General features: G+C 41.4%; 3 protein-coding genes and 1 long non-coding RNA gene across 4 annotated transcripts in view; 2 read left to right on the top strand and 2 right to left on the bottom strand.

Moving 5' to 3' along the window:
• Positions 1-898: 898 nt before the first annotated feature.
• LOC138584753 (uncharacterized) lies at positions 899-1707 on the bottom strand. Its single transcript, XR_011305461.1, has 3 exons — positions 1627-1707; positions 1370-1535; positions 899-1286 (listed from the first exon to the last, which is right to left on the bottom strand). It is a non-coding gene; the product is annotated as an uncharacterized lncRNA (long non-coding RNA).
• Positions 1708-1956: 249 nt separating this feature from the next.
• LOC138584216 (sialic acid-binding Ig-like lectin 5) lies at positions 1957-6752 on the bottom strand. The gene is made up of 6 exons (XM_069656392.1): positions 6710-6752; positions 5579-5980; positions 4066-4383; positions 3717-3980; positions 2100-2372; positions 1957-2015 (listed from the first exon to the last, which is right to left on the bottom strand). Exons 1-6 carry the CDS (start codon positions 6750-6752, stop codon positions 1957-1959), a joined length of 1359 nt encoding a protein of 452 aa, XP_069512493.1.
• Positions 6753-7857: 1105 nt separating this feature from the next.
• On the top strand, positions 7858-12640 carry LOC138584215 (NLR family CARD domain-containing protein 3-like). Its single transcript, XM_069656391.1, has 5 exons — positions 7858-8185; positions 8806-8853; positions 8941-10747; positions 12033-12200; positions 12316-12640. Exons 1-5 carry the CDS (start codon positions 7858-7860, stop codon positions 12638-12640), a joined length of 2676 nt encoding a protein of 891 aa, XP_069512492.1.
• Positions 12641-14962: 2322 nt separating this feature from the next.
• Positions 14963-26576, top strand: part of LOC138584214 (B-cell receptor CD22-like) — a 17758-nt gene continuing 6144 nt past the window's right edge. Inside the window, exons 1-8 of the mRNA XM_069656389.1 lie at positions 14963-14988; positions 15987-16099; positions 16256-16606; positions 16745-17056; positions 17331-17594; positions 19156-19419; positions 20247-20284; positions 21948-22077. Of these exons, the coding sequence (XP_069512490.1) occupies positions 16054-16099; positions 16256-16606; positions 16745-17056; positions 17331-17594; positions 19156-19419; positions 20247-20284; positions 21948-22077 (1405 nt within the window). The 5' untranslated portion in view covers positions 14963-14988; positions 15987-16053. The remainder of the gene's footprint in view (positions 14989-15986; positions 16100-16255; positions 16607-16744; positions 17057-17330; positions 17595-19155; positions 19420-20246; positions 20285-21947; positions 22078-26576) is intronic.

The following is a 26576-nucleotide window of genomic DNA, read 5'->3' as shown; positions in this document are numbered from 1 at the left end:
CCTCTTCTTTTGCAACGAAATAAAACACGTCACCAAAGGTTTATCGCCCCCTATCGATCAACTTGTATAACTGTTAAGGAATCCTGTAATTTGTCCAATTTCTTTTTTAAAAGAAATTATTTTCTATATCCTATTTATAGATTTGATTTGTCCATTACCAATATGTTAAATAGAAAATATAACAACTCTCAGTTGTTTCCCTGACGTCTGAGAACTATGAGCTTCATAGCATAAAAGCAGATGTGGTTAATTAGTAACAGGTCAATTTCTTGCATTCCTTACTTGACTGCCCCCGTGAAAAACAAACAGTGGGTGTCTTGTTTTGAAAGTAACACTGCATTTGTTATTGTATAGATAAGGTTATTTTTTTAATGGACAGCACTGTGTGGATGGATTCACCATTTTATTTACTTTCTGTTTTATAATTATTTATAATATATTATTAGACATTAACTTATAAAAAAATATTTATTTTTGTCTTTGCAGTAGGTGTATCTAAATATATTTGTGAGACCCTCTCTGTGAAAGTGGTGATACATGAATAAAAAGTTGGTTACCTTTCCAGGGCCTAATTGTTCTCACTTGGATGCTTAATGGTACAAAGCCATTGCAATGCACCTGTTCTATTCCTACAGACGCTTCCAGGCATTGTGAAACTCTCTTTAACCTGCAAATCGCATTACAGCTTGAGCTGCCGTCTCCCTCCCTTCAGAGGAACTTTAAACACCACCTAGGGATCTCTTTGTGATGGAAATGCTACATCTACTGTTACAAATGCATTTAGAGAGGCTGACTTGTAAGACCTAATTAAATCTGAGAGAATGTGCTTGTGTGCAATTCACAATTAATCAACATGAAATGATTAAAAAGGTCTTTAATCATATCTTTTTATCTTTTATAAAAACAGAGCACACAGGCAGGTCAGAGGCAAACACTCAAAGACAGAAACTGTTCAATATGGAGGTTATGAAAGAGAGAGAGAGATCACATGGTGCGTGGTTGTTAAATGCTGGTAGCATATAGGCATAGATGTACAATATATACAATAACTGAGGATTACATTAGGTAGTTATGACAATGAAACTCATGTCTAATGTAAGTTTACTGTAGCACAGTAGTCCACATGGAGCTCAGAGGATCTCTAAGTAGATGGCCGTCTCTGGATCAGTCACAGCAGTACCCTGAACCTCTCTTGTACCTCTGACTCCCAAATCAACTCGTCTTTCTAGTCCTCCACCCTCTGCGCCTCTTCGTCTCTCCCCACCTCTTCTGGCCATTGGACGCATCTGAAAAAAGTATTTTGTCAAATCAAGGACTTAGGACATAATCAAGGACGTAACTACACTCAAGCAATAATATAATGAATTACCTGCTTTGTATGGACAAAAAGAGGTGTGCAGTTCTGGTATACAAGTTGGTAGCTGCCGTTGGTGTAGATATGAGTCACTTCTGTGCAGTTAATATAGAGGGGCATCCGGTCCTGATATATTCCCATTCCTTCAGGGTACACAGCTGGGCGTCTTCTCAGTGCATGTCTAGGAGAAGCACAGCAGGTACGTAAGCTTCACAATATGCAAGTTTTATAAGTTTGAGCAAACATTTAGAGGGCCGATTTGATCCACATACTTTTCGGCTCTCTTTCTGCAGCAGCAGAAACAAAGAGACAGAAGGAATACGACGAGGCAGACGCCCACAGCAGGTATCACCAACCACAACAAAGATGCCGTCTCTGTATATGGACAAGAAGAGCAGTAATGAAATAGATTCTGGTGTAAAACTACTTTGTAATAATTGAATTTTTTCCTCCTCACTTGCTTCATTAAGGGATACTACTTTTAAAGTCTTGCATACTAAACACAGCTTTATGAAGACATCAAATAGACCGCAGCAACAAATAAGCTGTACTGTAATCTGAGCTTTTCTGTGTCGCACTTCCTAATTTATATTTTAGCTCATTCACTGCAACTTATGTTTTCTAGCTGCAGGCTTGTTGCACAGATGTTTCAGCGGCAGCTCTACATCAGAGTGAAAAGAAAAAACAGGAGAGGCAGAGCTGTTGACTTTGTTAATGTGGGGAAAAAAACAGTGCTTTGACGCACCTTGTCCTGCCTGCAGCAACATCAGGGAGTCATTTCCCAGTGCGTTGAAAGCAAAGCAGATCACCGTCAGAGGTCTGTCCATGCGGCCCCTCAGAGTAGCTGTTAGCACGCCGGGCCCAGATGTCACTGACACGTTGTAATCGCGAGGGGGAACAGTCCCGTTAACGCTCCAGGTGACGGCAGGTTTGGGGTTGGAGTCGACCGAACAGCGACACAGCACCTCTAAATCCTCCACAACACACGTGGAGGAGAGCCGGAGGATGGCTGGTTTATCTGAAGGAGAGAAGAAGCACATTTACATTTTCTGAAACTTTTAGACTCTTTGCCCAACAGTGACCAAAGTTAACAAAAGCCTGAAAGGGGCCAAATCTTTTGATTGGATATTCTCATATTTTCATGGGTTTCACATTTTTAGGTGTTTATTGTTCATAGTGAGATAGAAAACTGCATAATTCTGTGTTTTTCCAGAATAACATTATTTAAAAATGTTGCCTCTGAAATGGGCCGTTCAGAACAGCTGCAGGTTTCTATGTAGAACCTTGCTTCCGCTGAATTCGACCAATCGTCATTCACCTCAGGCTACCTTCTCGTTTCAACTTACCATTCCGATACCTCCTGGCTCCTACATATAAGGCCGAATAACCGATCCTAGGGCAGCCATGTTTTCTACAACTTCGGAGTGACAGTGTAGTGCGGTCGCACACGTGGGGGAGGGATGACAGTCACTCCAAATACTGTCAGCCAATTGTGGCTAAGGTCTGACCTTTGAATGGCAAAACGGCTTGTTTGTTTCCGGAGGAAGGAGAGGCTCCAAAAATAATTAAATTAAAATATGTATACAATTTTTAAAATGAAACAAACTTTACCAACGTGATTCAAAAACACATTAGTATAACAGAAAATTGATTGCATAGCTAAAATATGTCCCCTTTAAACACTTACTAATTAACATATTGCATCTTGATTGTTTAATCCGCGCAAAAGCAAAATTACTTAACCATTTTTTTACAAAAACAAACAATTTTCACCTGAGTTTATTGCCACATTGTTTCTCTGCCAGGGTCAGCAACTTTTGGATTACCTGCTGAATGCCTGGCAAGATAAGCAAACCAGTTGGTCCTGGTGTTTTCGTATTTACAGTAGAGACATGAGAGTGTTATAAGAAGTCTTCTCATCAAATGTAGGACGTATTTCCCCAATTACTTTGAGGCCCTTTTCCAGCACCATTTTGACACTTTGAAATAGAAAAGGTAACCAGGAAACATGCTGTCTTGTATCACCTTGAGGTACTTCTTCACACTGGCTGAAAATTCTGTTCTTACAAACTTCCACTGATTAAACTTCTCACCTTGCTTCAGTGAAGTTAAAGTATACTTCAGGGGTTTTGTCAGTTCACTCTGACATCACATCATCTTACAGAGGACATTTCTGGACACAAACAAGCTGCTAAAGTAAAAAAAACTTCAAACGTTCAATCGGAATTGCAGAGAAACTCTAGTTTTCAGCCTTCAGTAGTTACTCTTGGTCTGCTTTGATGTCTGCAGGTTAGGCTTGCAGTAAACAAAGAGCCAAAGTGTGTATAGCCATTAGAGGTAGAACTTAAGGAAGGGGAATTACATTGTATGTTCAGTGACGTGGGCCGGGACTCCCCTCGACCAATCAGGTTCTGTGCTGAGCAGCGGACCTTCATGTCCCGGGTCACGTTGTACACCCGGACTGTGTGTGTGCGCTGGTGGAGGGGCACTGTGCGGCCGTGTTGAGTGTAGGACCAGCGGTACTCAGACGCCGGCGGGTCAGCCTTACATGAGCAGACCAACAAGGCACTGCCCCCCTCGTGCACTGTCAGGGACTGGACCTGAACCACTACATCTTTTGGTGAAACTATGAAGCATAAAAAGAAAATATAACAGGTTTTAGGATAAACTGAGCAGAGAATCACAAATGTACGAGTCAAAACTATACTCACATGTCACATGTAGTTCCCTTGAAGTGGTTAATGTTTTTGCTCCCGGGTGGCTGACTTCACATCTGAGTTTTGGTTTCACCTGGTGTGACACAGTGAAGGACAGAGAGGCCAGTGACACCAGCATGTGGGGCTCTGGGTGGAGGAGTAGTGTCTGTACCTCCCCAGGCTCAGTGCTGTTCAGCTGGGATCCTCTCTCCCAAATCCACTGCAGGGCAGGAGGTCTGGAGGGGCAGTGATAACCGATGGAGCAGTTCAGGGTGACTACCTGTCCCTCTGTGGCTGACAACACGCCGCTGATGACCGGGGCCTCAGGAGTGTCTGCCAGTGAAGAAAACCTGCATTATTACTGTGTTTTATTACAGCTGTGTGTATTTTTGAAAGACAAATTATACATCTATAAAACCACGGCGATGGATCTCTGACAAAGGCTTTCTGTAGAAGCTATACGAACTTTCTAATCAATCAGTGATAGTGTTTAAGGCGATTTATTTCAGGCGGATAATTCCACATTTCTTACAGTTTTTTTGTTTCTTTATTTGATCATTTTGTGACTATTTCTCACATTTTCTTTTTGTAATTTTGGTTTATTCTTCTCAGGACTTGTTGAATGTTTCTTTTCATCCAATATAAAAAGTGTGTATTTCAAATTATCTTCTCATTATGTTCTTGCTATGTTGGGCATGATGGTGACCTGAAGCAAAAGAAGTATCTACACTTCATGCACTTCTGCACATAAATATGCATAAAAAAGGCTTTAAGCTCGATGTGTTGGCTTTTGAATGCTTACACTGTATTTAACCACAAGGATGAATGTACCATGTACATGTTGAATATCTAAATAAACAACTGCGAGTAGTCGATTTAATTGATGATATTTTTAATCGTTGCAAGGTTTTTAATTGTTTTTCTTCTGCGTCATGACGTCAGTCGTTTTTGGCTCGAGTCATTGGTTGTCTGAGCAGCTCCAGTCAACGCTCTGCAGTTTTAAAAATGGCGCCGGCAGCAGCAGCAGAGTCCGCCTCTGTTGCAGCAGGGTCCGACTCGGTTCACAGTGAACCGAAAGTATGGGAGTGCTTCAAATTATCACAAAACAAAGAGGTTTTGTTTGTACCCTGCGCACAGTTTCGCTGGCATACTACAGCAGCACGAGCACCTGAAGAGAAAACACACAGGCGCTATTCTGGACGATGGACCGCCAGAAAAGGCAAAACTACCTTGAGTGTTTATTCATTAGTAGGGAGAGCTCTTTGTCCTCATAGCGGTTTAATACACTCATAGAGCCATAAAGTCGCCTGCTTCCTTAGAAGTGTTTGAGAAAATGTTCAAATCTGGGCTTACCTGTATTTTAAGTCGATTGACTGTGTGTGTGTGTGTGTGTGTGTGTGTGTGTGTGTGTGTGTGAATAATTGAATTCAGATTAATCGACTAATCTGTAAAATAGTCGATATATTATCAATAGAAAAATAGTCATTAGTGACAGCCCTGGAGGCAGCACTGTGACTCCCCCACTCACCCACAACTTCCAGATTGAAGCTCCTCGGCCTCCCCCAGAGCAAATCATCCCCTCTCTTCAGAGCGATCTCGAACTCCCGCGGGTCATCCTGGCTGATCCTTTCGATCTTCAACGAGCAGTCTCCATCTGCAATTCGCCCGTAGAGAGACGTCCGGCCTTGGAAATCTCTGCTCACTTGGTCTCTGTCCTCGCTGTTATAAGCGGTGCTGCGGAGAGGGAAGAAGCGGCCTCCACCTCTGAACCTCAGCCTGACGTCCACCCTCTCCTTCCTCCCTCTGAGAGGGTGAAGAGCCAGAGGAGTGAAAGAGCAGGGAATCACCACACAGGAGCCCGCCACTGCTGGGACACGGTTGGGGACAGAGGGCACAGGAGAGACAGCCTCGACTGCACTCCACAAGGCTGCTGATGTGATAGAGAGCAGAATAGTTTATTTAAAACGCTATCAAGTTTTTTTATCAGCCATGTTTTTGTGCCTCATAATTGTGTTGTTCATATTTTATCCATTTTAAGTTAAACTCTATAGGGAGTGCATGGACATTAAAAAAAGGCTCTGTTCCAAGCTAAAGGTCAAAGCAATCAATTCCAATCAAGGAGGCCTAGCTGAATGAATCCCTTGAGATCTTTTGGAGAAGTTATAAAGAACTAATTTGACTTGACATGAGGTTGAAACCGCTTGTGTTTCCCTGCAGCGTCTGCAAATGCATTATATGACCTAGAAGGATTTTGCAAGAGGTGTATATTTAGAAAGGGGAAGAGGGCAAACTGCACTTTTAACACTGGAAAATCTACTACACTCCTCTTAGATATGTCCAAATTATCTTGATTAAAAAGTGTGTTTCTACAATTTAATCTACCTTATGGAGAGAATAAATGAGCATAAATATCAGACAGAGAATTATCCGTCTGTAAATAACAGTCCTTTATTACAACACGGTCTGCAGGAGACATTCAGAGACAAACTATAACAACTCAATCTCTTATATTAATGGATTATGGTAATAAGAGTGATGTCAAGGATGGAAATCATTATTTAACAACGTTAATATGACTCATACTGAATAACATTCAAATTCATACAGATATGAGAAGCCTATGAATTTTTAAACGATTACAAAAGATTAAATTACTCACCAAAAATCAGAGGACACACAAGAAAGACAGTGTCCACATGCATGACTGCAACCCTGCTCTGCCGGCGCAGACAAAGGGAAGGATGAACAGAGTGGAAAAAGAGGAGGAAGTTGGAGTGTTTCATCGTGCCCCTGGTACTATGACTTCATTATGATGTCTTTGCATGCTTTTCCAATCATTTCAATATCATCTCTGCTAGTTACATTCATTTATAACATATTGTATATCTCCACTATTGTTGGAATACAACTTCAAAATAACGAAAATTTTCTGTCAAAAGAATCAAAGACTCGTTCAGATGGCGACGTATTGTTCGCTAAGGAAAGAGAGACCTCAGCAAGTATCAGAGAGACAACACATGACAGTGGGTGAGTCACGCTCATGCTGTTGGCCATTTCCTCAAAGGCTCTAACATTTACATGTGTTCATTTCTGATTGCCTCTGTCTAAACTGAGCCTCATAACAAACCCCTTTATGACATTATAATAGCTATAGAAATTAAAGTTCAAAAGAAAGTTAAACAAACAGATTAATGATTAACTGACACTGATTTATAGCTGCTGTCCACAATACATATTCTAAGTAGGTCATTACAGTGAAAAGGTTCAAAGCAATTATGAAGAGTGGCATGTTTTAAAGTTTGTATTTTGATTTTTAATTCACAATAAGTTAGTTTGATCTTTTTTTTCACATTGTGCGTTACTGTCAAGTCTCTGGAAGGGATAGGCGTATATCTTCATACACCTTCATACGTATATCTACATCAAACAAAGCCGATTCAGGCAGAGACGAGGACTTACTCTTTGAACTATGGACCCTTTTAACAGTTGTTTGAATTGCTGCAGAAGTCACGGTACTCCGCCTCCCCGCGCCTTAAGACAGAACAAGTAAAACGTTCCTGCTCATGACTGCAAAAGCAAATCCAGATGAGAGTGAGTGACACAGAACCCAACTATGAAATATTTCTTTAAGGTAAGAATTTTTCTATCGTGTTTCTGTTCTGTATTTGTCTGAATGTAAGTGTAAAGCTGAAAGAGTAACACCAAACTGTGCTTTTAAAACGGTTGTACTCATAATAATAATCCAAACTGACAGCTCTATTAGCATGACAGCTTAAAGTTTCTCCTTGCAACAGTACCTCTGAAGCCATGAACCCAGCTCAGCGTCTGATCCGGTCTCAGAGAGACTTGCTGCTGAACTGGACTCGAGATCACCCAGCACCCTTGCTGCGTTGGCTGCGTGACGATGAGGTGCTTTCCTCTGCGCACTACCTGTCTCTGCTGGAGAAGTCACCTTCCAATGCTGTGGCCCAGGCTCTGGAGACGGTGTGTGCCACTGAGGAGAACAGCCAAAAGTTCCTGCAGGTGCTGAGGGAGGTGCAGGATTATTACTGCAGGGATCTGCAGGTCTGGGTGGAGAGACACTGCAAAGATGATGTCGTCAGTAAGCCAGCGCCAGCACCTGTAAAAGTTGAAGGTGAGGTTGCATTAAAATACTTGTGATGTCTGTATACTGTATTGTAAACATCTATATTACCAGGTGAAAAGTTAATGAAAAAGTTAATAATGGTTCTTTTAAGACCTTGCAGTTCAAATTCAAGAGCAGGAGCCAATAAAGTTTAATGGCTGAACACCAAAGGTGTGAGAAAATGATTAACAAGATACAATCAGCTTGCCAATAAATACTGATGGTCTTGAAAATGAAGGACTGTGAATGAAAAATTATGCAATGAGTTAAATGAGCTTTTACGCTGGCAACGTTGATCCAGGGACGGCAATGTCTGTTGGTCAGTCCATCACTTTGGTCAAGATTGAAAGATCCCAAGATCTTCAGGATGGAATCACAGCCTCATGTGAACATGATGAAATACACATACAGTATACTAAACAAACGTTGTGATATCCACAGAAAAGAAGTCGAAAAGCCCAATAACTAAACTGTTCAAAGGGAAGAGCAAAGGATTTACCCCGACTGCTGAGGTTAAAGGTATAAAGATTTATAACTTTGTTAAAACTAATGTAATGTTAATGCAAGGTTTTACTTTTACAATATAACAATATTTGAATGTTTTTTATTATGTGTATCTCCATTTGAAGCTAAAGAACAGAAACCTAGCAGGAGCAGAAAGGCGGCCAACATTCAAGGTATGTCGATATCTTCGGTGAACAGAAGGAAATTATCTTGTGGAAAATCCTATGAAATATATTAAATTTTTCTGTACTCCACTGCAGTTCCCATTTCTGCCCATAAATCAACCTTACTGAAACGCACAGGGCAGTTGAAATGTTACTCAGAGGGCGAGGGAGTGGCTTTAAACTCAGCCTCTCACATCGAGATCCGCTACACCGACCTTTTTGTGACAGAAGATGATGACTTGGTTGACAGCAGCCAACATGAGTACTTTGACCTGGCGAGCCGGCGAGCTCGCATTTATGTCCATCAGGCTTGTCAGCGCATCAGACCGTGCAATCTACTGAGCTCCCAAGGAACATCTGGACGGACCCCCAAAAGGGTTAAAGTGAAGGGTATTGCGGGTATTGGAAAGAGCGTGGCTGTACAGAGACTCCTCTATGAGTGGGCGATTGGGAAGAACATGCGTGAATTCACCTGCCTTTTTGACCTGCGCTTTAGAGAGCTCAACCTGATTGAAGAACCACTGAGCTTATTGGAGCTCCTTGGAGAACGTTTCCGCTACCTTAAGGCAGCTCTTCCTGACCTTTTCGCCTCACCAAGCTCTTTGCTCTTCATCCTAGATGGGTTAGATGAGTTCAAATTCCCCTTGGACTGGAACAGTCCTGACAAAAACATTGACATTGGTTCGAAGGTGCCAGTTTCAGAGATGATGGTGGCTTTAATCAAGGGAAGCCTTCTCCCCGAGGCATCAGTCATTCTCACGACAAGACCGTCTACTAAAGCGCCCAAGCGTTTCTTCCAGAGATGTTGTGTGGTCCTGGGTTTTGAAGAGAACCAGGTGAAAGAATATACCACCAAGTTCTACAAAGACAGTACAATTGCTGAAAAAGTCTACGATTACATCTTGAACAATGACAACCTTTTCGTGCTGTCCTTCATCCCTCTTTATTGCTACATCATCTGCACCGCTATGGCTGAGTTCTTCTCTTCAGAAAATCATGATGTTGGTGACTCAAAGTCTCTGGAGCTCAATCCACCCAGAACAGTCAGTGAGGTTTACTTCTGTTACCTGTTCACAGCAATCAAGCACCATGCGCTGAGGGGGTCTACGGAGAGACGCACGCCTAGATCTCAGGTTCTCTCTTTAGCAAAACAACAACTGACAAACCTGGGAAAACTGGCTTATGAGAACCTCCTACAGAAAAAGATCATCTTCAGCAGTTCAGATTTGGAGGATTACGGTGTGACACCTGCTGATCTTCAGGGCACCTTCCTCTGTCACATTCTCCAGCCGCTCAAAGAGGAAACAGTGGAGATGTTTTCCTTCTTCCACTTGACTGTTCAAGAACATCTGGCTGCCCTCTACTGTGCAATCAATCTCTTCAGTCAGGAGGACATAATCCAAGCTCTGGACTTCTGGTGTTTTGGGCAACATCCAACATCATCAGCTGCACCGCTGCGTAACCAAGACCTTACTATGGACAAACTGGAGAGCCTCCAGATGTTCACACGCTTCTTAATGGGAATGCTACGAGCTCGGCTGGCAGGTCAGCTGGATGGCCTTGTTCTTTCCCCCATGGAGAAAGAGGAAGCAATTCCCGCCAGGCTTGGCTTGTGGTTCCAAGACCAGTTTAAGGGCAGGAAGCTCGAGAACCCGACAGCCCTGAATCTTCTCCACTGCCTTATGGAGTTCCACAATAAGGAAACCACAAGCTTGGTAGCGCCAGAGATCAAAACACTTTACCTGTTTAAAATGAAGCTGAGTGTCGTGGACTGTGCAGCCATGCACTATGTGCTGCAGTTCTCGTCACACAAGCTGCAGGAGCTCAATTTAGGCTACTCGAACATAGGAAACAGAGGACTGACCAGGCTGGGGCCGATCCTACATCGCTGTGAATCTCTCTAGTAGGTTATGATTTCATATTGACCTGTCACAGAGATAAGAATGACAATTTGAAAACTGAGCCATAAAACAAGCCTGCGTTCAAATTTCCTAACTAGCCAATGCCTTCTGTGTGGAGTTGCATATTATCCCTGTCGGCATTCTCTCTCTCCAAGTGTCCAGGGTGTACCCCATCTCCTGCCCGACTGGGATAGGCTCCAGCGCCCTTAGAAGCTTGATTATGATAGACAGTTTAGGTCATGGATGAATTGAATGTAAAGAAAAAAAAAAATGTCTAACAGATTTTTTCTCTGTTCTTTTTCAGTTTGAGATACAACTGCCTGGACAGGCAAGCAGCTCAATTAGAATCTGCAGTCCTTAAATCAAAAGATTGCCAAGTGAAAAAGCTCTTGTAAGTCATTACATCATTTATTACAACTTTCACAACACTTTGAAACATGCACAGGGTTTAGAGCTCGGAGGGTGTAACTGTCATAAAATAAATAAATACATAAAAGGACTTAAAGGGGACAGATTTAGTCTAACTCATTATCAATGTTATTATGGGAAGTCAGTGGCATTTTAAAAACAAATTAACAAGAGGTGATCAAAATTAGATCAACCCTTTGTCTCCTCTGCACTTACGGTGTGTTCAATTTGCGGAAGTCGGAATTTCCGAGTTCCCAGTAGAAATCTCTGCTGGAACGCCCCTTGAGGTCGGATTTACGACTCAGAAAGTCGGAGGAACCTCACCAACCCCGACCTCATATCTCCGTCATCAACAGTAAATGAAAGCTGTAGTATTAACTGTTTATTGTCACTTCTGTCTTATATGTCTCATTAAATCAGCTGTACTGATTTAACCAACTGATGTCCAACTTCTATCTGTGGGCATGTTGTGGACCTCATATTTGTTCTGTAGTTGACTTGTTGTACTGAAACCATAGACTCATTCCCAGTTCCGACTTCCGAGCTAAATGGAACGCCCCATTTGAGTGTTCATCCAAATTAGATTTAAAACTTTTCAAGAATCATTTTAAACCAGATTTAATATAAAGTCTTTGAACCAGTCCAAGAAAAACAGAAAACCAAATGGGACAACTAGAATTATTTAACAAGAGTAAGAAGGTATTAACATTCATATAACATTTTTGTTAGTGCCAGCCAGCTGTATTATAAATAAATGGTAGCTTTGAATATAATAAATAAATTCACATGCCGTGGATCAAGATCCACATATGAACTCAGGGTCCAAGCACTTCTTATGAATCCTCAGACACTACTTTACAATAGTTTTTCTACCCACAGTATGTGTGGCAATAACCTGGGCCCAGAGGGAGTCTTGAAGCTGTGGAACGCTCTCGAGCACAACACCACGGTGGAGGAATTATATTTGGACATCACCGGCATCACAGAGCAAGGAACTGAAAACATAGTCAACTGCCTCGGCAAAAACAACTCTCTGAAGACGCTGACGTAAGATTATAACACACAACCTCTGCTCCGTGTGACCACAGTGCCATCTTGTGTACGTTAATGCCTTGTCACAAAGAAGTGTAACATCTCTCTTGGTTATTTCCTCCTTCATCAGCATTGTTGGAAATGAAATCGGAGAGGTGGGGCGAAGGAGGTTGAGGGAACTGGAGCAACGTCGACCAGGACTTCGGATAATTGCAAACTTTGTTGATGACCTTGGATTGCTGCAGGCCTACCTGGACTGGGTGGAGGAGATCCAGGCAGACAGAGACCAGATGGACTCGGTGAAGAATGCAGACGCCCTGCAGTCGGTGCTGAAGGGGCTCCAGGTGGCAGGAGAACAGGTGGAGAAAGGAGAAAACGCAGAGAAAGCCAAGGAGCTCCAGACGAAGATTGTGAATTTGCTGAAGTCTCAAACAGATGTGAATGGAGGACGATAATTACAAGTTATGTAGCAAAAGGTGTGTAAAGGCAGGGTTCCATCCAAAGTGGTAGACACTTTTGAGGCATCCACCATGAGTCAAAATGTCATCCTGACTTTAATCTGACTTTAAAGTGGAAATCACATTAATCCAAATATTTTTGGGGGGATACTTGGACCCAAATCTGCTTGATCCTGTATGTGTTCAACAAATTGTATGAAAAATTGCTAAAAAAAATCCTTCTGCATAAGGTGTACTTTACTGAAACAGACTTCTTTCATTTGTTTTGTTTTTTAAGGCAATAATCTTTGTACAAACAGGGTTTTAGGGCTCTTTTGACAGCTGAAGTAAACTGCATAGACAAAATGACCAAATACATGACATGAATCCTTGAACAAAATCTGCATTATTGCCACAATGTTCTTCTCATTTTCTAAATGTGTCTTTATCCAGGGAACAGGGTTTTTGGGCAGTAGGACACTTTGGTAACTGAAGATAATTCTGCATAGAGAGAAATACGCATCCCCTCTGTTTGTGGCCTAAGACAGTGGTTCCCAAACCTTGGGTCCAGGACCCTCTTAGGAGGGGCAGGCGAGGCTTTGTCTGCACTGAGATTGTCAAGATTAGATTTGCTCATGTTAAATAAAATCATTAAAAAAGCACTTACTTGATTGTGTGTGTGCTCAGCCTTTCTTAGAAACAAGGGGGTGGGGGGCTCCAAGGAAAACAGGTTGGGGACCACCGGCCTCAGAGACCTCAGCAGTAAAGCGGTTAAATACAACAAAATTTCATATTCATATTCTCTGTATCATCGATTGCTGTTGAGAGCACTCAACACTCCAGCAACAATACACCCCCACAAATCCAGTTTCTAATTTGAGTATCATAACATAACATCTGGGATTTAGTTGACCCCACATTGTCAGTATGTGGTAATCATACTGCACACATTTTTCCCACAATTACAATTTAGAACAAGTATAAATATATTTGCAATAACACTGCTTTATGATAATACCTTTATGTTATTATCTACAGCGTATCAAAAGCCCAGTTTGTAGCTAACTGAATGATTAGCACTTAACATTCTCTGATACTGGGTTTTAATGAGGTCAGAAAAAAGAAAATATATTCAACGACTATTAAGTTGTTAATGTGTAAAAAAATAAACTTATAATAATAATAATAATAATAATACATTTTATTTATAAGCGCCTTTCAGGACACTCAAGGTCGCTGTACAAAAAACACAAACAAGAGTAAAAACACCAACAAGAGTAAAACAAACCAGATAACATACATTAAGAGTGGGTGAGGGACAGTAATTAGAGTTGGGGAGAGTAGGTGAGGCGGAACAGATGGGTTTTGAGATTTGATTTAAAGATCATAAACAACCAATAAACAAACAATAGTTGAAATGCAGTTCCATTTTCAACACTGAGCTCTACGGGGAACAAACTAGGCTGCTGATCTTTTTATTTTCACCACCAGTGAACTTCAGACTTCTCTCATTTGTGACTTCCATCTGTGTGTTTGAAGCTCAATATAATAAAAAATCTCGAAATTAGCTCTCAAATAAACCATGCTGTAAAAATCACATTACTTTATCTAAAATGAAAACTTTGGTAATAAAGCAGATTTAAAACACTAAGTAACAAACTTGATTGGAGCTCTGAATTTCCTCGTTGTGGCCTGTCTGCTGCAAGGCGAGTTGGGGCCCATTTATAAAGACACAAAGACTAACAACAAATCAAAAAGTGCATTAAATATATCTTAGCAAGGTATCAAAGCAGTGACTTGGCCTCACTACCGCAACCTACTTTCTTCAACGTTTGTGTTTCATGCTTTAGGTGCTCTTTAAACCGGACACGCTCGGCATGTTCACCGTTGTCCCCAGGGGGCAGGAGAGGTGAAGGAAGGAGGTCGAATGCAAAGGAGCTCCAGACAACATTTGTGGATCTGCCTCTTTCAACATCACACGTATTTACTGCAAAGATTTAAGTTTAGAATCTTGCATAAGGATAACGTTATTTCCTTTACATTAACTTAAGCCAATCAGATATGTTTTTTAATATAAAAAGATTTTCTTTCATGTTGCTACCACTGATGCAGCCGACGTAGTTTATTGTTCATGGAATGTATTTAAGGGAACTACACTGTAAGCATAAGACCTTTAAATAAAAGGAAATACATGATTAAGTCACAATGTAGAAAAAAAAAAAAAAAAGGCCATGCATTCATCTTCACATGTCGTGTTGTTGTGTGACTTCCTCATTTTCAGGTCAATGATTTCAGGCTGTTCAAAAAAGAAACATCACTTCTCTAAACACCTTTCATCACTCTGCTTCAAACAACCTGACGGAACCGTAAGTAATAACTTTTCTATGAAACACATCAAATCATTATTTATTTTAAATGTTAAATTGTATAACAAGAAAAAAACGTAGATCTATGCTGTACATGAATGAATGAATGATGATGAATACGGGACGATCCGACTAGAGGGCGAGACGGCGCGCGTCAGAGACAGATGATCCAGAGTGTGTTCTACAAAGCCGACTTTATAACTCTGTGATCCAGCAGTGAGCAGTTTATAACCATGCAGCGCGGTGATGACACCGATCTGTGTGTGTTTCTCAGGTTCTGCCCCTGACTTAAAAGGGTCGCGATCGCTCCCGTATTTCTGTGAACAACCTTTACAAAGAATAAAATCTCATTCAACATGCTGTGAATGAGATGAGCAGGAGCTGATCCATGTGTAGTTTATCAGTTATCGCGCCCGGGGAGCAGTCAGGCGTTAGCAGAGGAGCAGATATGACACAGACCTGTGTGTGTTTTGATGCTCTGTAGCCTTCCTGTCTCAATAACGTTGCGATCTGTCTGTATTTCCGCGCACATAGGCTACTATGTAGTATAAACTCTCCACGCTGTCATATGTCCATACACTGTGTAGTTCATTCATTTCACTGATAAACACAGAACTGTAGAGGAGCATGAGACTTCATGATCAAACTAATTTTCATATCACGTCATGGGAAGCCAGGGTTGCCAGGTCTGCGGTTTTCCAGCTGAATTGGGCTACTTTTGAAGTGTTGCTGCAGGCGTGAGGTCCTGTGCGGTTGCACATTGCGCACAGCCCATGCAACGATTCTGACTCTGCGTGTGTTTGGAATGTCACAGACACCTATGCATCAATGACAGAAGGAGAAAAGTGGTTTTTAAGGAGCGTAGTGTAAATGCAGTATTGCATTTCCCCCTGTTGTGGATAAACAGATACAGTATAGTGCCTCACACTGCTCCAATGAAAAGCTGACATGCCTTCAAATAAGAGTTTCCGGGATTCAGTTGACTTTTTTTTAAACAGGTTTCCTTGGTAGGCACAAAGGCCTCTAAATTATATCCAGACTTTCTGCCTCTTCTCACACATTAAGATGGCTGCCACTCTCCTTCTCCTTATCACTGGCTGTCTGCTGCAAGGTGAGTCGTTTCTTCACATCTGTCACTTTTTAAATGTTATTATGTTGTTTATAAATGTTTAAGATTGCAGCTAGGCAAGCTAAAAAAAACTGTAATTTCTCATCACTGTTCACTAGTATGCATTTCTTCTTCAAATACTTGTTTGTTGTGTTTCAGGTGCCCTGTGTGGAGAGTTTGAGGTCACTATACCACAGACTATAGAGGTTCTGAGGGGATCCTGTGTGACCATCCCCTGCTCCTTTGACATAAGAGATGAACATCAATCAAACTTAGATAGCACATGTAAAGCATTATGGAATGATGGTAACATGTTCGTGTTTGATAGCAGCGCTCCACAACAAAGTCAAATAACAGGAAAGTTGACAGGTGACTTAATGAAAAAAGACTGCACCACAACCCTGAATAACATGCAACCTCGTGACAGCAATAACTATTACTTCAGACTGCAGTGTGAAAATAGCCTGAGATATGACTTTAGTTATAGAACCTTGAGCATTACATTCACAGGTAAGTTTCAGAGTCCTTAATTTACGTTTCAGTTATTCACTTTCCATGTACTAGTTTGTTTATAACTTTGTTTTGCATCAACTGCTTCCTGCAAAACACCCCTTAAATAATAAAAGAGTTTATTTACCTTCACACCAGATAATCCACCCAGACCGACTCTGAATCCTTCCACACTGAAGGTGAAGGAGGGAACCTCAGTGACTCTGACGTGCTCGGCTCGAGCTCCCTGTCTGTCCCTTTCTCCAACTCTGACATGGACCCCCGGCCTGGGTGAAGGTCAGGAGACACTGCGAGAGAATCAGGACAAAACCAAAATCAAGACCTCTGTGGTGAAATTCAATGCATCACACCTCCATCACAGACAGGAAATCTCCTGTACTGCTGTCTATAAAAAACAAGATGGCAGCACTGAGTCATCTGTAAAGACCAGTATCACAGCTGATATTTCATGTAAGTTCATTTTATAATTCATCTCTCGACTTGCTTTGAATGAGGGATAAAACAATTGGTCCTTTGATGCAACAGAAACATATTTGTCAACCATTTTGATACGTTCAAATATGCCTCAGAAACAAAACTAGATAGTAAAGAATTGTACCCTCCAGACTGTTACATTTCTGATGCCTTGATGCCCAGATAAAAACATGGTTAATGTCATTTCATTCCACGTGTCTGATTACTTTTTACTTTTAAATAATACAAGGAATCATTTGTAATTTTTCAGTTTCACCCAAAGGGACCACAGTTTCAGTCCGTCCCTCTGGTCCCGTACAAGAAGACCAAAATGTGACTCTGACATGCAGCAGCAGTGCCAACCCAGCTGTAAAGAACTACACCTGGTACGGAGCTGACGGAGGCCGGGAGACGTCTGTTGGGACTGGACGTGATTTCAACATTAAAGCTTCTAAAGACAGCGGTGCTTTTTTCTGCAAGGCTGAAAATGATTTGGGAGCCGGGCAATCAAACAACACACAAATGGACGTTCAGTGTATGTATCATTTCAAGCGGTTTCATGTTCCTTTCACTAACAGTCTTACCCAGACATTTCTGTGCAACATCTGTTAAAATAAATCCATCTCAATATGAGTTGCCCCCTCAACTTTAAATATTCTAGATTAATACTGGACATTTAGAAAAGCCGTTTTTTCAGATGCACTGCAAAAAAGGTTGTCAGTAAACTTAATCTGTCTTAACAATGTAGATATAATCACTTACAACAGACACTGTAACTACGGCTGTGACGGTAACCGCAGACCAGATCCCGTGTGTACAGTTTTGCTCTACGTCATTTTACTTTCGATAGTACAGAAAGGTACTGAAGCTTTAAAAAAAAACACATCTACAGTCAGATTTTCAACCTAAAGCTGCCGGGAGCAAAAGAGGGAGAGCAGCTGTGGTAGAGCGACATAGACAGGAAGATAAGAGAGCAAGCATCGTTAATGTAAATAAAGAAGCGAAACAGAAATATTAGAGAAATATTATGTTCTGATTGTTTCACAGCGGTTACGCTCTCTACAACAAACTAACACGCCTACACCTCTGGAGTTCCCCCACAGGAAGGTGCAGGATTTTGTTTTTATGGGCCGAAGTCGTGCTTTATCCTGCCGACTGTCTGTCTGCTCCACCCTCCCTCACACCTGGAGCTCTTTACAGCAACGACACAGCGGAGTGTTCTCATTCATAGAACGGCAAATGAAGACGTTTTGTGAAGTCCCTTTCACGTCTCATAAAGATGTAGAAGTTACCATAGTGTCTGTTGCAGACAGACAGAGAGCAGAGCAGAGAGACAGCCATGTCACCTTGGCGCCACGTTTTCATTTAGTCTCGACCTACGGACTGTTGGCTGAGCTCCAGACCACTGCCCTGCGATTGACGTCCAGAAATGTCCCAAAAACAGAGGAATGATAACAACAATAGAAATACAGACGGCCGCAGTTAACCACCGAACCACACAGGGGCGTTAGTGTTTCACCTCAGAGAAATTCAGGACCGTCACAGCCCTCATTGTAACAAGTGCCATTTATTAGGATTGGGGGAAAAAATAGATTCACTTCATTTTTTCACTCAATATTTTTTTGCATGTGTTGTAAAATCATCTCACATGTTGCTACTCAGGCCATCACATCTGTGCATTCTGATTTTTGACTCAGACTGGGTGTGATATGTAAATACTGGACTCCCTTAAACACAGTATTTCACACAGGGGTCTTTGCGAGTAACAGTTTGGTTAAATTAAGGCACCAAAACTACTTGGTCAGTTTAAGGAGAAGGTCATCGTTTGGGGTAAAATAATACATCAACAATGTATTTTGGTTTCACAGTGGACGCAGCGTCCCTGGGTAAAAGAGAAAATGCTTCCCTGTGATGGTCAGGGCGCTCACCAAAGTGTGCATTGCTCTGCCCTGCTGAAACACACCTATACATACACAGGGCAGAGAACAAACACATTGAATCATCAACCAAGTATTGGATAGTATCAAACTGGTAGATAAGCATATCGTCTGCGACGCCCTACGATTCATATTCATGTTGTATAACTAATTTTTCAGATTCACCCAAAGGGACCACAGTTTCAGTCCGTCCCTCTGGTCCCGTACAAGAAGGCAGCATTGTGACTCTGACATGCAGCAGCAGTGCCAACCCAGCTGTAAAGAACTACACCTGGTACGGAGCTGACGGAGGCTGGGAGACGTTTGTTGGGACTGGACGTGTTTTTCAGATGAAAGCTTCTCAAGTCAGCGGCCCTTTTTTCTGCAAGGCTGAAAATGATCTTGGAGCTGGACGATCGAACAACACACAAATAGACGTTCAGTGTATGTATGAAATGCACGACGCTAAGTTGTATAAAACCTGATAGGTCTTTAGATTTATTCAGTGCACTGATTAACAAAGTAAGAGACTTTTTCACTAACTGCTTTATTCAGAAGTTTGAAGCCACTATGTTTGGGAATTCAAGATTTCTGTGGTGCACCCTGAGCTATCATCATGAGACACTTTTCAACCTACTAGTTAACCCTTTCCAACCTACAATATGCAACACGTCAAAACAGGAAACAAATCGGAATATAAAGTTTTCTGATTCAAAGTTGTTTAAGCCTCTTCTCTTCTTTCAGTTTCTAGATTGCTCCACCTCAGCAAGTTTTGTTAATAAGTGTGAAATCTTCTGGATTTCTGGAAACATTTATTAACTTATTTAATAAGTAATGGCAAATGTGATATTTTCTTTTGTTTAAAATCCTGAATAAGAAAAGGCCTGGAAATTATTTCTACTGCCACACTCATAATTGTAAACACCTATCATAAGCAGCGTCAGTGTAATCAGTCCCCAAAGATGGAGGTTCTTTTTTTATAATAAAATTAATTCGACCTCATTCTAAAAATAAAAGTCATCCATTTGAATTATTAATTTTCCACAATGCTATAGCGTACTTGTTAATGAAAAAGTGAATGGCTTCAGTAAGGACTTAAGGGGTTGGAATTTAACACAAGATTAAAACGTTGTTTTATTTGTCCGGACTGAATTATTTACAACTTGTGGCAAAATGGGCATTTGCTGCTAATTTGTAGCTGAGTCAATGTTGCATTAGTATAACACTAGAACAGGGATATGATAAGAATATTATTGTATTTGTTATGACAGATCCTGAACAACTTTTTGGCCCCTACGGTGGAGTTCTGGTCCTGGCTTTAACTGGTGTGTCTCTCACGTGGAACATCATCTTAACATTCTGCATGGTGTACCTCTGGTATGTTATTACACTGGGTTGCTTTTTGTATGAAATCTGCGCTGATCAAGATATTTGGTGTAAATATAAGTATCTTTTTTTATCGTTTTATATTTTCTCTAAAGGAAACAAAGAAAGAATGTGAAGCCACAGGAGCAGGGCGATGGAACCTACATGCGGATGGATCACAGAGACCGATCTCCAGAGTATGATGTCATTGGCCCACGTCAAAAATGATCATTCAAACAAAAGTTCATGCTCTCTCACTCTGCTCTTTCTGCATTAGCTTAAATAATCACTTTGTGATGTGAGTGTGTTCAACATAAAACATGGATAACTACATATCGATTGTAAGTAAGTACTTTCCCAATGAAGCCTCTGATGCTCAAGTCTGGTTTAAACTTCATCAGAGACAAACTATTGATGCTAAATAAACCTTTTTTAGGTGGTGTCTGTGTCACGTTTGTAGGTATTAAAGCTCGACCGGTCAAGATGTGCGTGTTTTATTTAGAACATAAAGCAGATTTTCAATGAGGATATAAACATGTCTTTGTCATGAAGCCTTTCAAAGAGAACAAGATTAACATGGCACTGCACCAAAGAGGACAGTCCAATGACTGAATATATAGATGGACGACCCTAGCCACTTCCGCTAACCAAAACACAAACATAACTTACCGAGAAAACAGCAAGGATCCCGCATGTTGACATATTAAACAACAGAACAGCTTCTTTGTGTTGGTCTGAAGCAGACGTTCGCAGATATGGAAACTTCAATGACTGTAGTGATTGTTTTAGTTACGTCTCCTCTCGCCGTTCCTCCTCTACTCTGCTAATTCAGAACAGATGGGCTGCAGGAGTCGTATTTGTTAACAGAGCTGTCAATCATCCTTTTTACAGCATCAAATAACTCATTAAAAATAAATTTATCAGAAAAATGAACCCTTTGACACCAATCAGCAACTAGCTATAATGACAGAAACCATGTTTGAGAAAATTGTATTTGACGTGTATTTTGATTTTACAGTTTGACTCGTGTCCCATCTGTTAACATGGAGGAGGCGGGCTTTATGACCTATACTGCAGCCAGTCAGCAGGGGGCGATAGAGAGGGTTTGGCTTCACTTTTAGGGAGCTGTCATGTCGTCCATCTTTTTCTATAGTCTATGGGACAGTCTCAAGAGTACAGTTTAAAGACAAAAAAAACTGTGTCAACTAGTGCTCAACCCACATATTACATATAAATCCGTATCTGTGTGTATCTTATCTCGACATACACCAGTATAATGACTTTTTCTGTACAGAGCACATATTGCAAACAATGCTTTGTCATCACATAGTTTGTGCAGCGGATAGTGCCCCAACTCCAGTTTACAAACTCTCAGTACCGTCTGCAGCACATGTAGAAGAGCATCACAGACTGTGGTGCGCCCTACAACTGGTTGTTACATGCTCCCCCTTGGTTTAATTTTTAAAAAACATGGCATCTCTTACCATTTTTATGCGGACGACTCCCAAATCTACCTGCCGCTTAAGAGAAATGATAAGAGCTCCCTGATACCCCTACTAGAGTGTCTAAAGGACATCAAGGCATGGATGGCTTTTCATTTTTTAAAGTTAAATGAAGACAAAACTGAGGTCATGGTGTTTGGACCCAGTCGAGGCTGTGATGTCCCTCCTATAGACCTGGGCTCCCTGCAGTCATATGTAAAACCCATAGTCACAAACCTCGACGTCAACATGGACAGTGATTTTAAACTTGATAAACAGATAAACTCGGTGGTTAAAACAAGTTTTTATCATCTGAGGCTTTTATCTAAAATTAAATCTGTTGTATCTTTTAATGATTTTCAGTGCTTGATTCATGCTTTTATCTCGACCCGTTTGGACTACTGTAATGCACTTTACACTGGCATCAACCAGGCCTCCCTCGCTCGCTTACAGTTAGTCCAAAACGCGGCTGCTCGTCTTTTAACAGGAACGCGCAAGCATGAACACATTACCCCCGTTCTCGCCTCCCTCCACTGGCTCCCTGTCCATTTTTTTATTTTAATTGCAAATTAAATGGTCGGGCGCCTCAGTACATCACAGACCTCATACACACCTACACCCCCTCAAGAGCATTGCGGTCCGCTGATCAGCTGCGTCTTGTCATCCCAAAGAGCAGACATAAGACCAGGGGTGACCGTGCTTTTTCAGTGGTAGCTCCTAAATTGTGGAATGAGCTACCCACCCACATCAAAATTGCCCCCACTTTAGATACTTTTAAATCTCGTCTTAAAACGCATTTTTATTCCTTGGCTTTTAATCCAGCATGAGAGTTGTGTGGTCTCTGTTTGTCTTTTATTGTTTCTAAATCATCGGTTGTTGTTTTGTGTTTTATGTATATTTTAGTGTTTTTATATGCTTTTATTTTATTGTGTTTTTTTAATCTTTTACTTTTTATATATTTATTTCAACATTTGAATTTTACTTACTTACTGTTTTTATCTGTTGTGCAGCACTTTGGTAACCTTGTTGTTTTTAAAATGTGCTATATAAATAAAGTAGATTGGATTGGATTGGATTGGTTGATAGTAAATAATAATGTTAATAAATACTCTTATTTGTTGAAGAAAGCAGCACTCTGAACACCTTTTCATAATACTGCATAATAGAGGCATGATCTGAAGAGGAAAGGTCCATTGTTAGACGTGCTCAAAAATGCACTATTTTGGCCCCCATATCGGTTTTCAGTCAATTTCCCCATTTAAAATGAGTATTGACACCCGTCTCCCATATCTGTGTGGCTCTAAGGTCAAGATCAACTCAGTGCCTTGATGATTATCTGCCAAGTTACCAGAGATGTTTCCCGGTAGTCGTTGTCGTCTGGTTCTTCAAATGCTTTGTTGTTTGTCACTTTAATTGTTTCTGTAATTAACTCGATATCATTGTGAATGAGGGTTTCCCCTCAATGATCTCTCCAGTATGAATAAAGGTTCATTGATTCCTGTGAAATTGATGGTTTTTATTGTCATATTAAATCATTATGTTCATGTATTCATATTAAACAGTGTAAATTCCTTTGACAATAAAGGTGCATCATAGATGTTTAAGTTATAATCATTTGAAGACATTTCTATTACCAAGTTGATATTACAAATATTATAATTAATTTAAGGTCCAAAGATGAGGAACATTGAAACAAAGAGTATTTGTGAAGTTAAAGTAGGATCAGAACTGATGTGGCACGGAAAAACATTTCAGATGAGTACTGTACATTTATTGTAACACCCATGTCCACTATTGTGACTTCCTCATTTCACGTCAGTTGCTGCAGGCTGTCTGAAAAAGCAGCACGAATTTTAAGGAACTTCACTTCGCTAAACATCTTTCACCCCTCTGCTCAAAAGACCTGCCAAAAACGTAAGTTATCTGGCTTTTGTTTGAAACATAATTAATAATCCATTTTTATGTCATACAAGATTATAAAAAAGTGAATATTAGGTCTAAGTTGTATTTACGCTGAGAAAAAAATATCTTTACTTTGTGAAAGTTGGCAAACTTTCTGCTCCAGTGTTTGACAACTGTGTAAGTGTAATGTCATCAGATACCAGAAGTCTCTGACAATCTAAAGCTGTCATTCAGTTGTGCTTTTTACATTTTTTATGTCTAATATACAAGTTGCCTAAAACAGATTAAAGCTTTGTAGGAAAATAGAAAATGAATTGATAAAAGATGCGTGCAGCATAGCTTCCTGTTTTACCTTTTTATCATCACCACATCTTCTTCATCTTGTTAACAAAAGCAGCGTGTTGTAGCAATGACCAACTTTAGAACATTTGAAAATATGGCATTCAATAATGGCCTTAAATGACCTTATTATTAAAATCTGAGTTCATTTAGAATGAATTTTACTAAACATAAATCGGTACGTGTAATCTCCAGACTTTCTGCCTTTTCTGACACACAAAGATGGCTGCAGCTCTCACTCTCCTTCTCATTGGCTGTCTGCTGCAAGGTGAGTTGTTCGTTTGCATATGGCAAAATAATGTCATGCAATTTTATAAAATCATATTACTTTTTCAAAACTAGAACTTCACAGTACTAGTCAAAAATTCAAGACATGCTGCAGCGAATAGACCGCTGAGAGGCAAAATGTGTTTTGTGTGTGAACTTTATCTTTTGATGTTTAAAATGGTTATTTGTGATTCAAACATCTAGAAAAACTGTTGCTCATGTAATTTCTCATCAGTCTTCAGTAGTACCCACTTCTTCTTATTCAATGATTTGTTTGTTGTGTTTCAGGTGCCCTGTGTGGACGGTTTCAGGTCACTATACCACAGACTATAGAGGTTCTGAGGGGATCCTGTGTGACCATCCCCTGCTCCTTTGACATATCAGATGAACATCAATCAAACTTAGATAGCACATGTATAGCATTATGGAAAGATGGTAACAGGGCCGTGTTTGATAGCAGCGCTCCACAACAAAGTCAAATAACAGGAACGTTGACAGGTGACTTAATGAAAAAAGACTGCACCACAACCCTGAATAACATGAAACCTCGTCCCAGAAATAACTATTACTTCAGACTGCGGTGTGAAAATAGGCTGAAAATTGACTATAGTTATAGAACTGTTACGGCCCTAACGTAAACAAAAGCAAAGACTCGAACACAACAAGGCCAGTAACATATTAAAGGACGCCGACTCAGCACAGTCAATAACAAAGGAGTATTTATTTGATGCAAACAAAACGAACGAAGCCAAACACAACCAAACCCCGATAATTAAGCAACCCAGAACAAAACAAAAGAGGCAGGAGTTCCTGGCCAAAATGAACAAAAGGAGAGAAGAGACCCCAGACCAGCCTGCCACAACCGTCGCATCCGGGGTTCCTCCCGACTAAACTACCTAACCCAAAACTAATCTATAAAGAGAAAACAATAAGGACATGAAAACAGGACTACCAGGAACTCAAACCCAAATGAAAATAACAAAGCCCGGACGCTCTAACAGGCCGGGGAACTGACTTCAAATGCAAATCAGGGAAAACCACAAAAGACTGCGCGGCCAGCGCCACCTTCCCCCTCCGGCACCACACCTGCAAATGAGAGAGAGAGAGAGAGAGAGAGAGAGCCGCCCCGCTGCTGTCTCCTTTTAACCTGCTCAGGTGATTGCCAGCACCTGAGCTCAGGCAGAGCAGGGCGGAGACACACACACACACACCCACACACAGGGTACTGCTATTTGGCCACACGTAACACCCCCACCCTGAGCTTGTGAATACCGTGGAGGCGAACCTGAGGAAAACAAAAAGAGAAAAAAAAAACACATTCACAAGCCTAACAGCGCGACAACGTGTCGGCCAGAACATTTCAGAGTTCTTTAAACGCCCATGAACAACAGCGCTGGACAAGGTCACCTCAACATCACAATCCGAACCCGGAGACTCCGGCAGATCAGCACTGGACAGCGCCACAGCGGCCCCAGCCTGATCGATAACTTCAGCACCGGACAGCGCCACAACAGAGGATGGTGAAACAGACTCTCTCTGCAGGTAAGGCTTCAACATGTTAATATGACAAAGCCTATTCCGCCGTCTGTAACTGGGAGACCCACCCCCACCATTGTCGCCGGAACCCACAGCCCCTGACATAGAAACCAGCGTAGGATCACCCTGCTGCTCAACAATAAGCTGTTCACGGGACATGTGAAGTTTACTTTCTGACTCCTCTACTGGAGAAAGGAGAGACGGAGGCGGAGGAGAGACCGGGCCTGGGGATGAAAAGGCAGGCTGAACAGCTGAATCGCCGTCAGCCATAAAACTATCACCCAACTCCACTTCCCCATCACCAGACCCCGACAGCAATTGACGTTGCTTCTCTGCCATAGCGCGGGTAATAGCGCAGACAGAAAACACACCTGGAAACTTTTCCACCAACTCATCCGGACATCCAGACCGAGGCACAGCTGTCACTTCAGGATTAAGCAAGACCTTTCCACCCGCCAAATCGTTCCCCAGGATGAAAGACACCCCCCCCACAGGAAACTCATCACTGCCCCCGACAACAACAGACCCCGTAATTAACTCTGAGTCCAGGTAAACGGTGTGCAATGGAACCCCCACAAACTGCATGCCAAACCCACGAACTAGCGCAGCTGACTCAGTTGAAGATGTCTTAGACAGAGGCAACACTCCCTTCAGAATGACAGACTGAGAAGCTGCACTGTCCCTCAAAATAACAACAGGAACTGTACGAGC

This window comes from Semicossyphus pulcher, unplaced genomic scaffold (assembly GCF_022749685.1).
Source record: "Semicossyphus pulcher isolate SPU_LCO1_2020_fin unplaced genomic scaffold, fSemPul1.0.p SCAF_9, whole genome shotgun sequence".
In the NCBI taxonomy this organism is placed as follows: domain Eukaryota; kingdom Metazoa; phylum Chordata; class Actinopteri; order Labriformes; family Labridae; genus Semicossyphus; species Semicossyphus pulcher.
This window is presented reverse-complemented; position numbering and strand designations above follow the sequence as displayed.

Coding starts and splice junctions, on each gene's coding strand:
- LOC138584216 (XM_069656392.1), bottom strand. CDS start 6,752: ATGCATGTGGACACTGTCTTTCTTGTGTGTCCTCTGATTTTTG. Junction 4,384..5,578: donor CTTCAATCTGGAAGTTGTGG/GTGAGTGGGGGA, acceptor CTTCACTGGCAG/ACACTCCTGAGGCCCCGGTC. Junction 2,016..2,099: donor GTTGCTGCAGGCAGGACAAG/GTGCGTCAAAGC, acceptor ACTCTGATGTAG/AGCTGCCGCTGAAACATCTG.
- LOC138584215 (XM_069656391.1), top strand. CDS start 7,858: ATGAACCCAGCTCAGCGTCTGATCCGGTCTCAGAGAGACTTGCTGCTG. Junction 8,854..8,940: donor AAAGGCGGCCAACATTCAAG/GTATGTCGATAT, acceptor ACTCCACTGCAG/TTCCCATTTCTGCCCATAAA. Junction 12,201..12,315: donor AACTCTCTGAAGACGCTGAC/GTAAGATTATAA, acceptor CTCCTTCATCAG/CATTGTTGGAAATGAAATCG.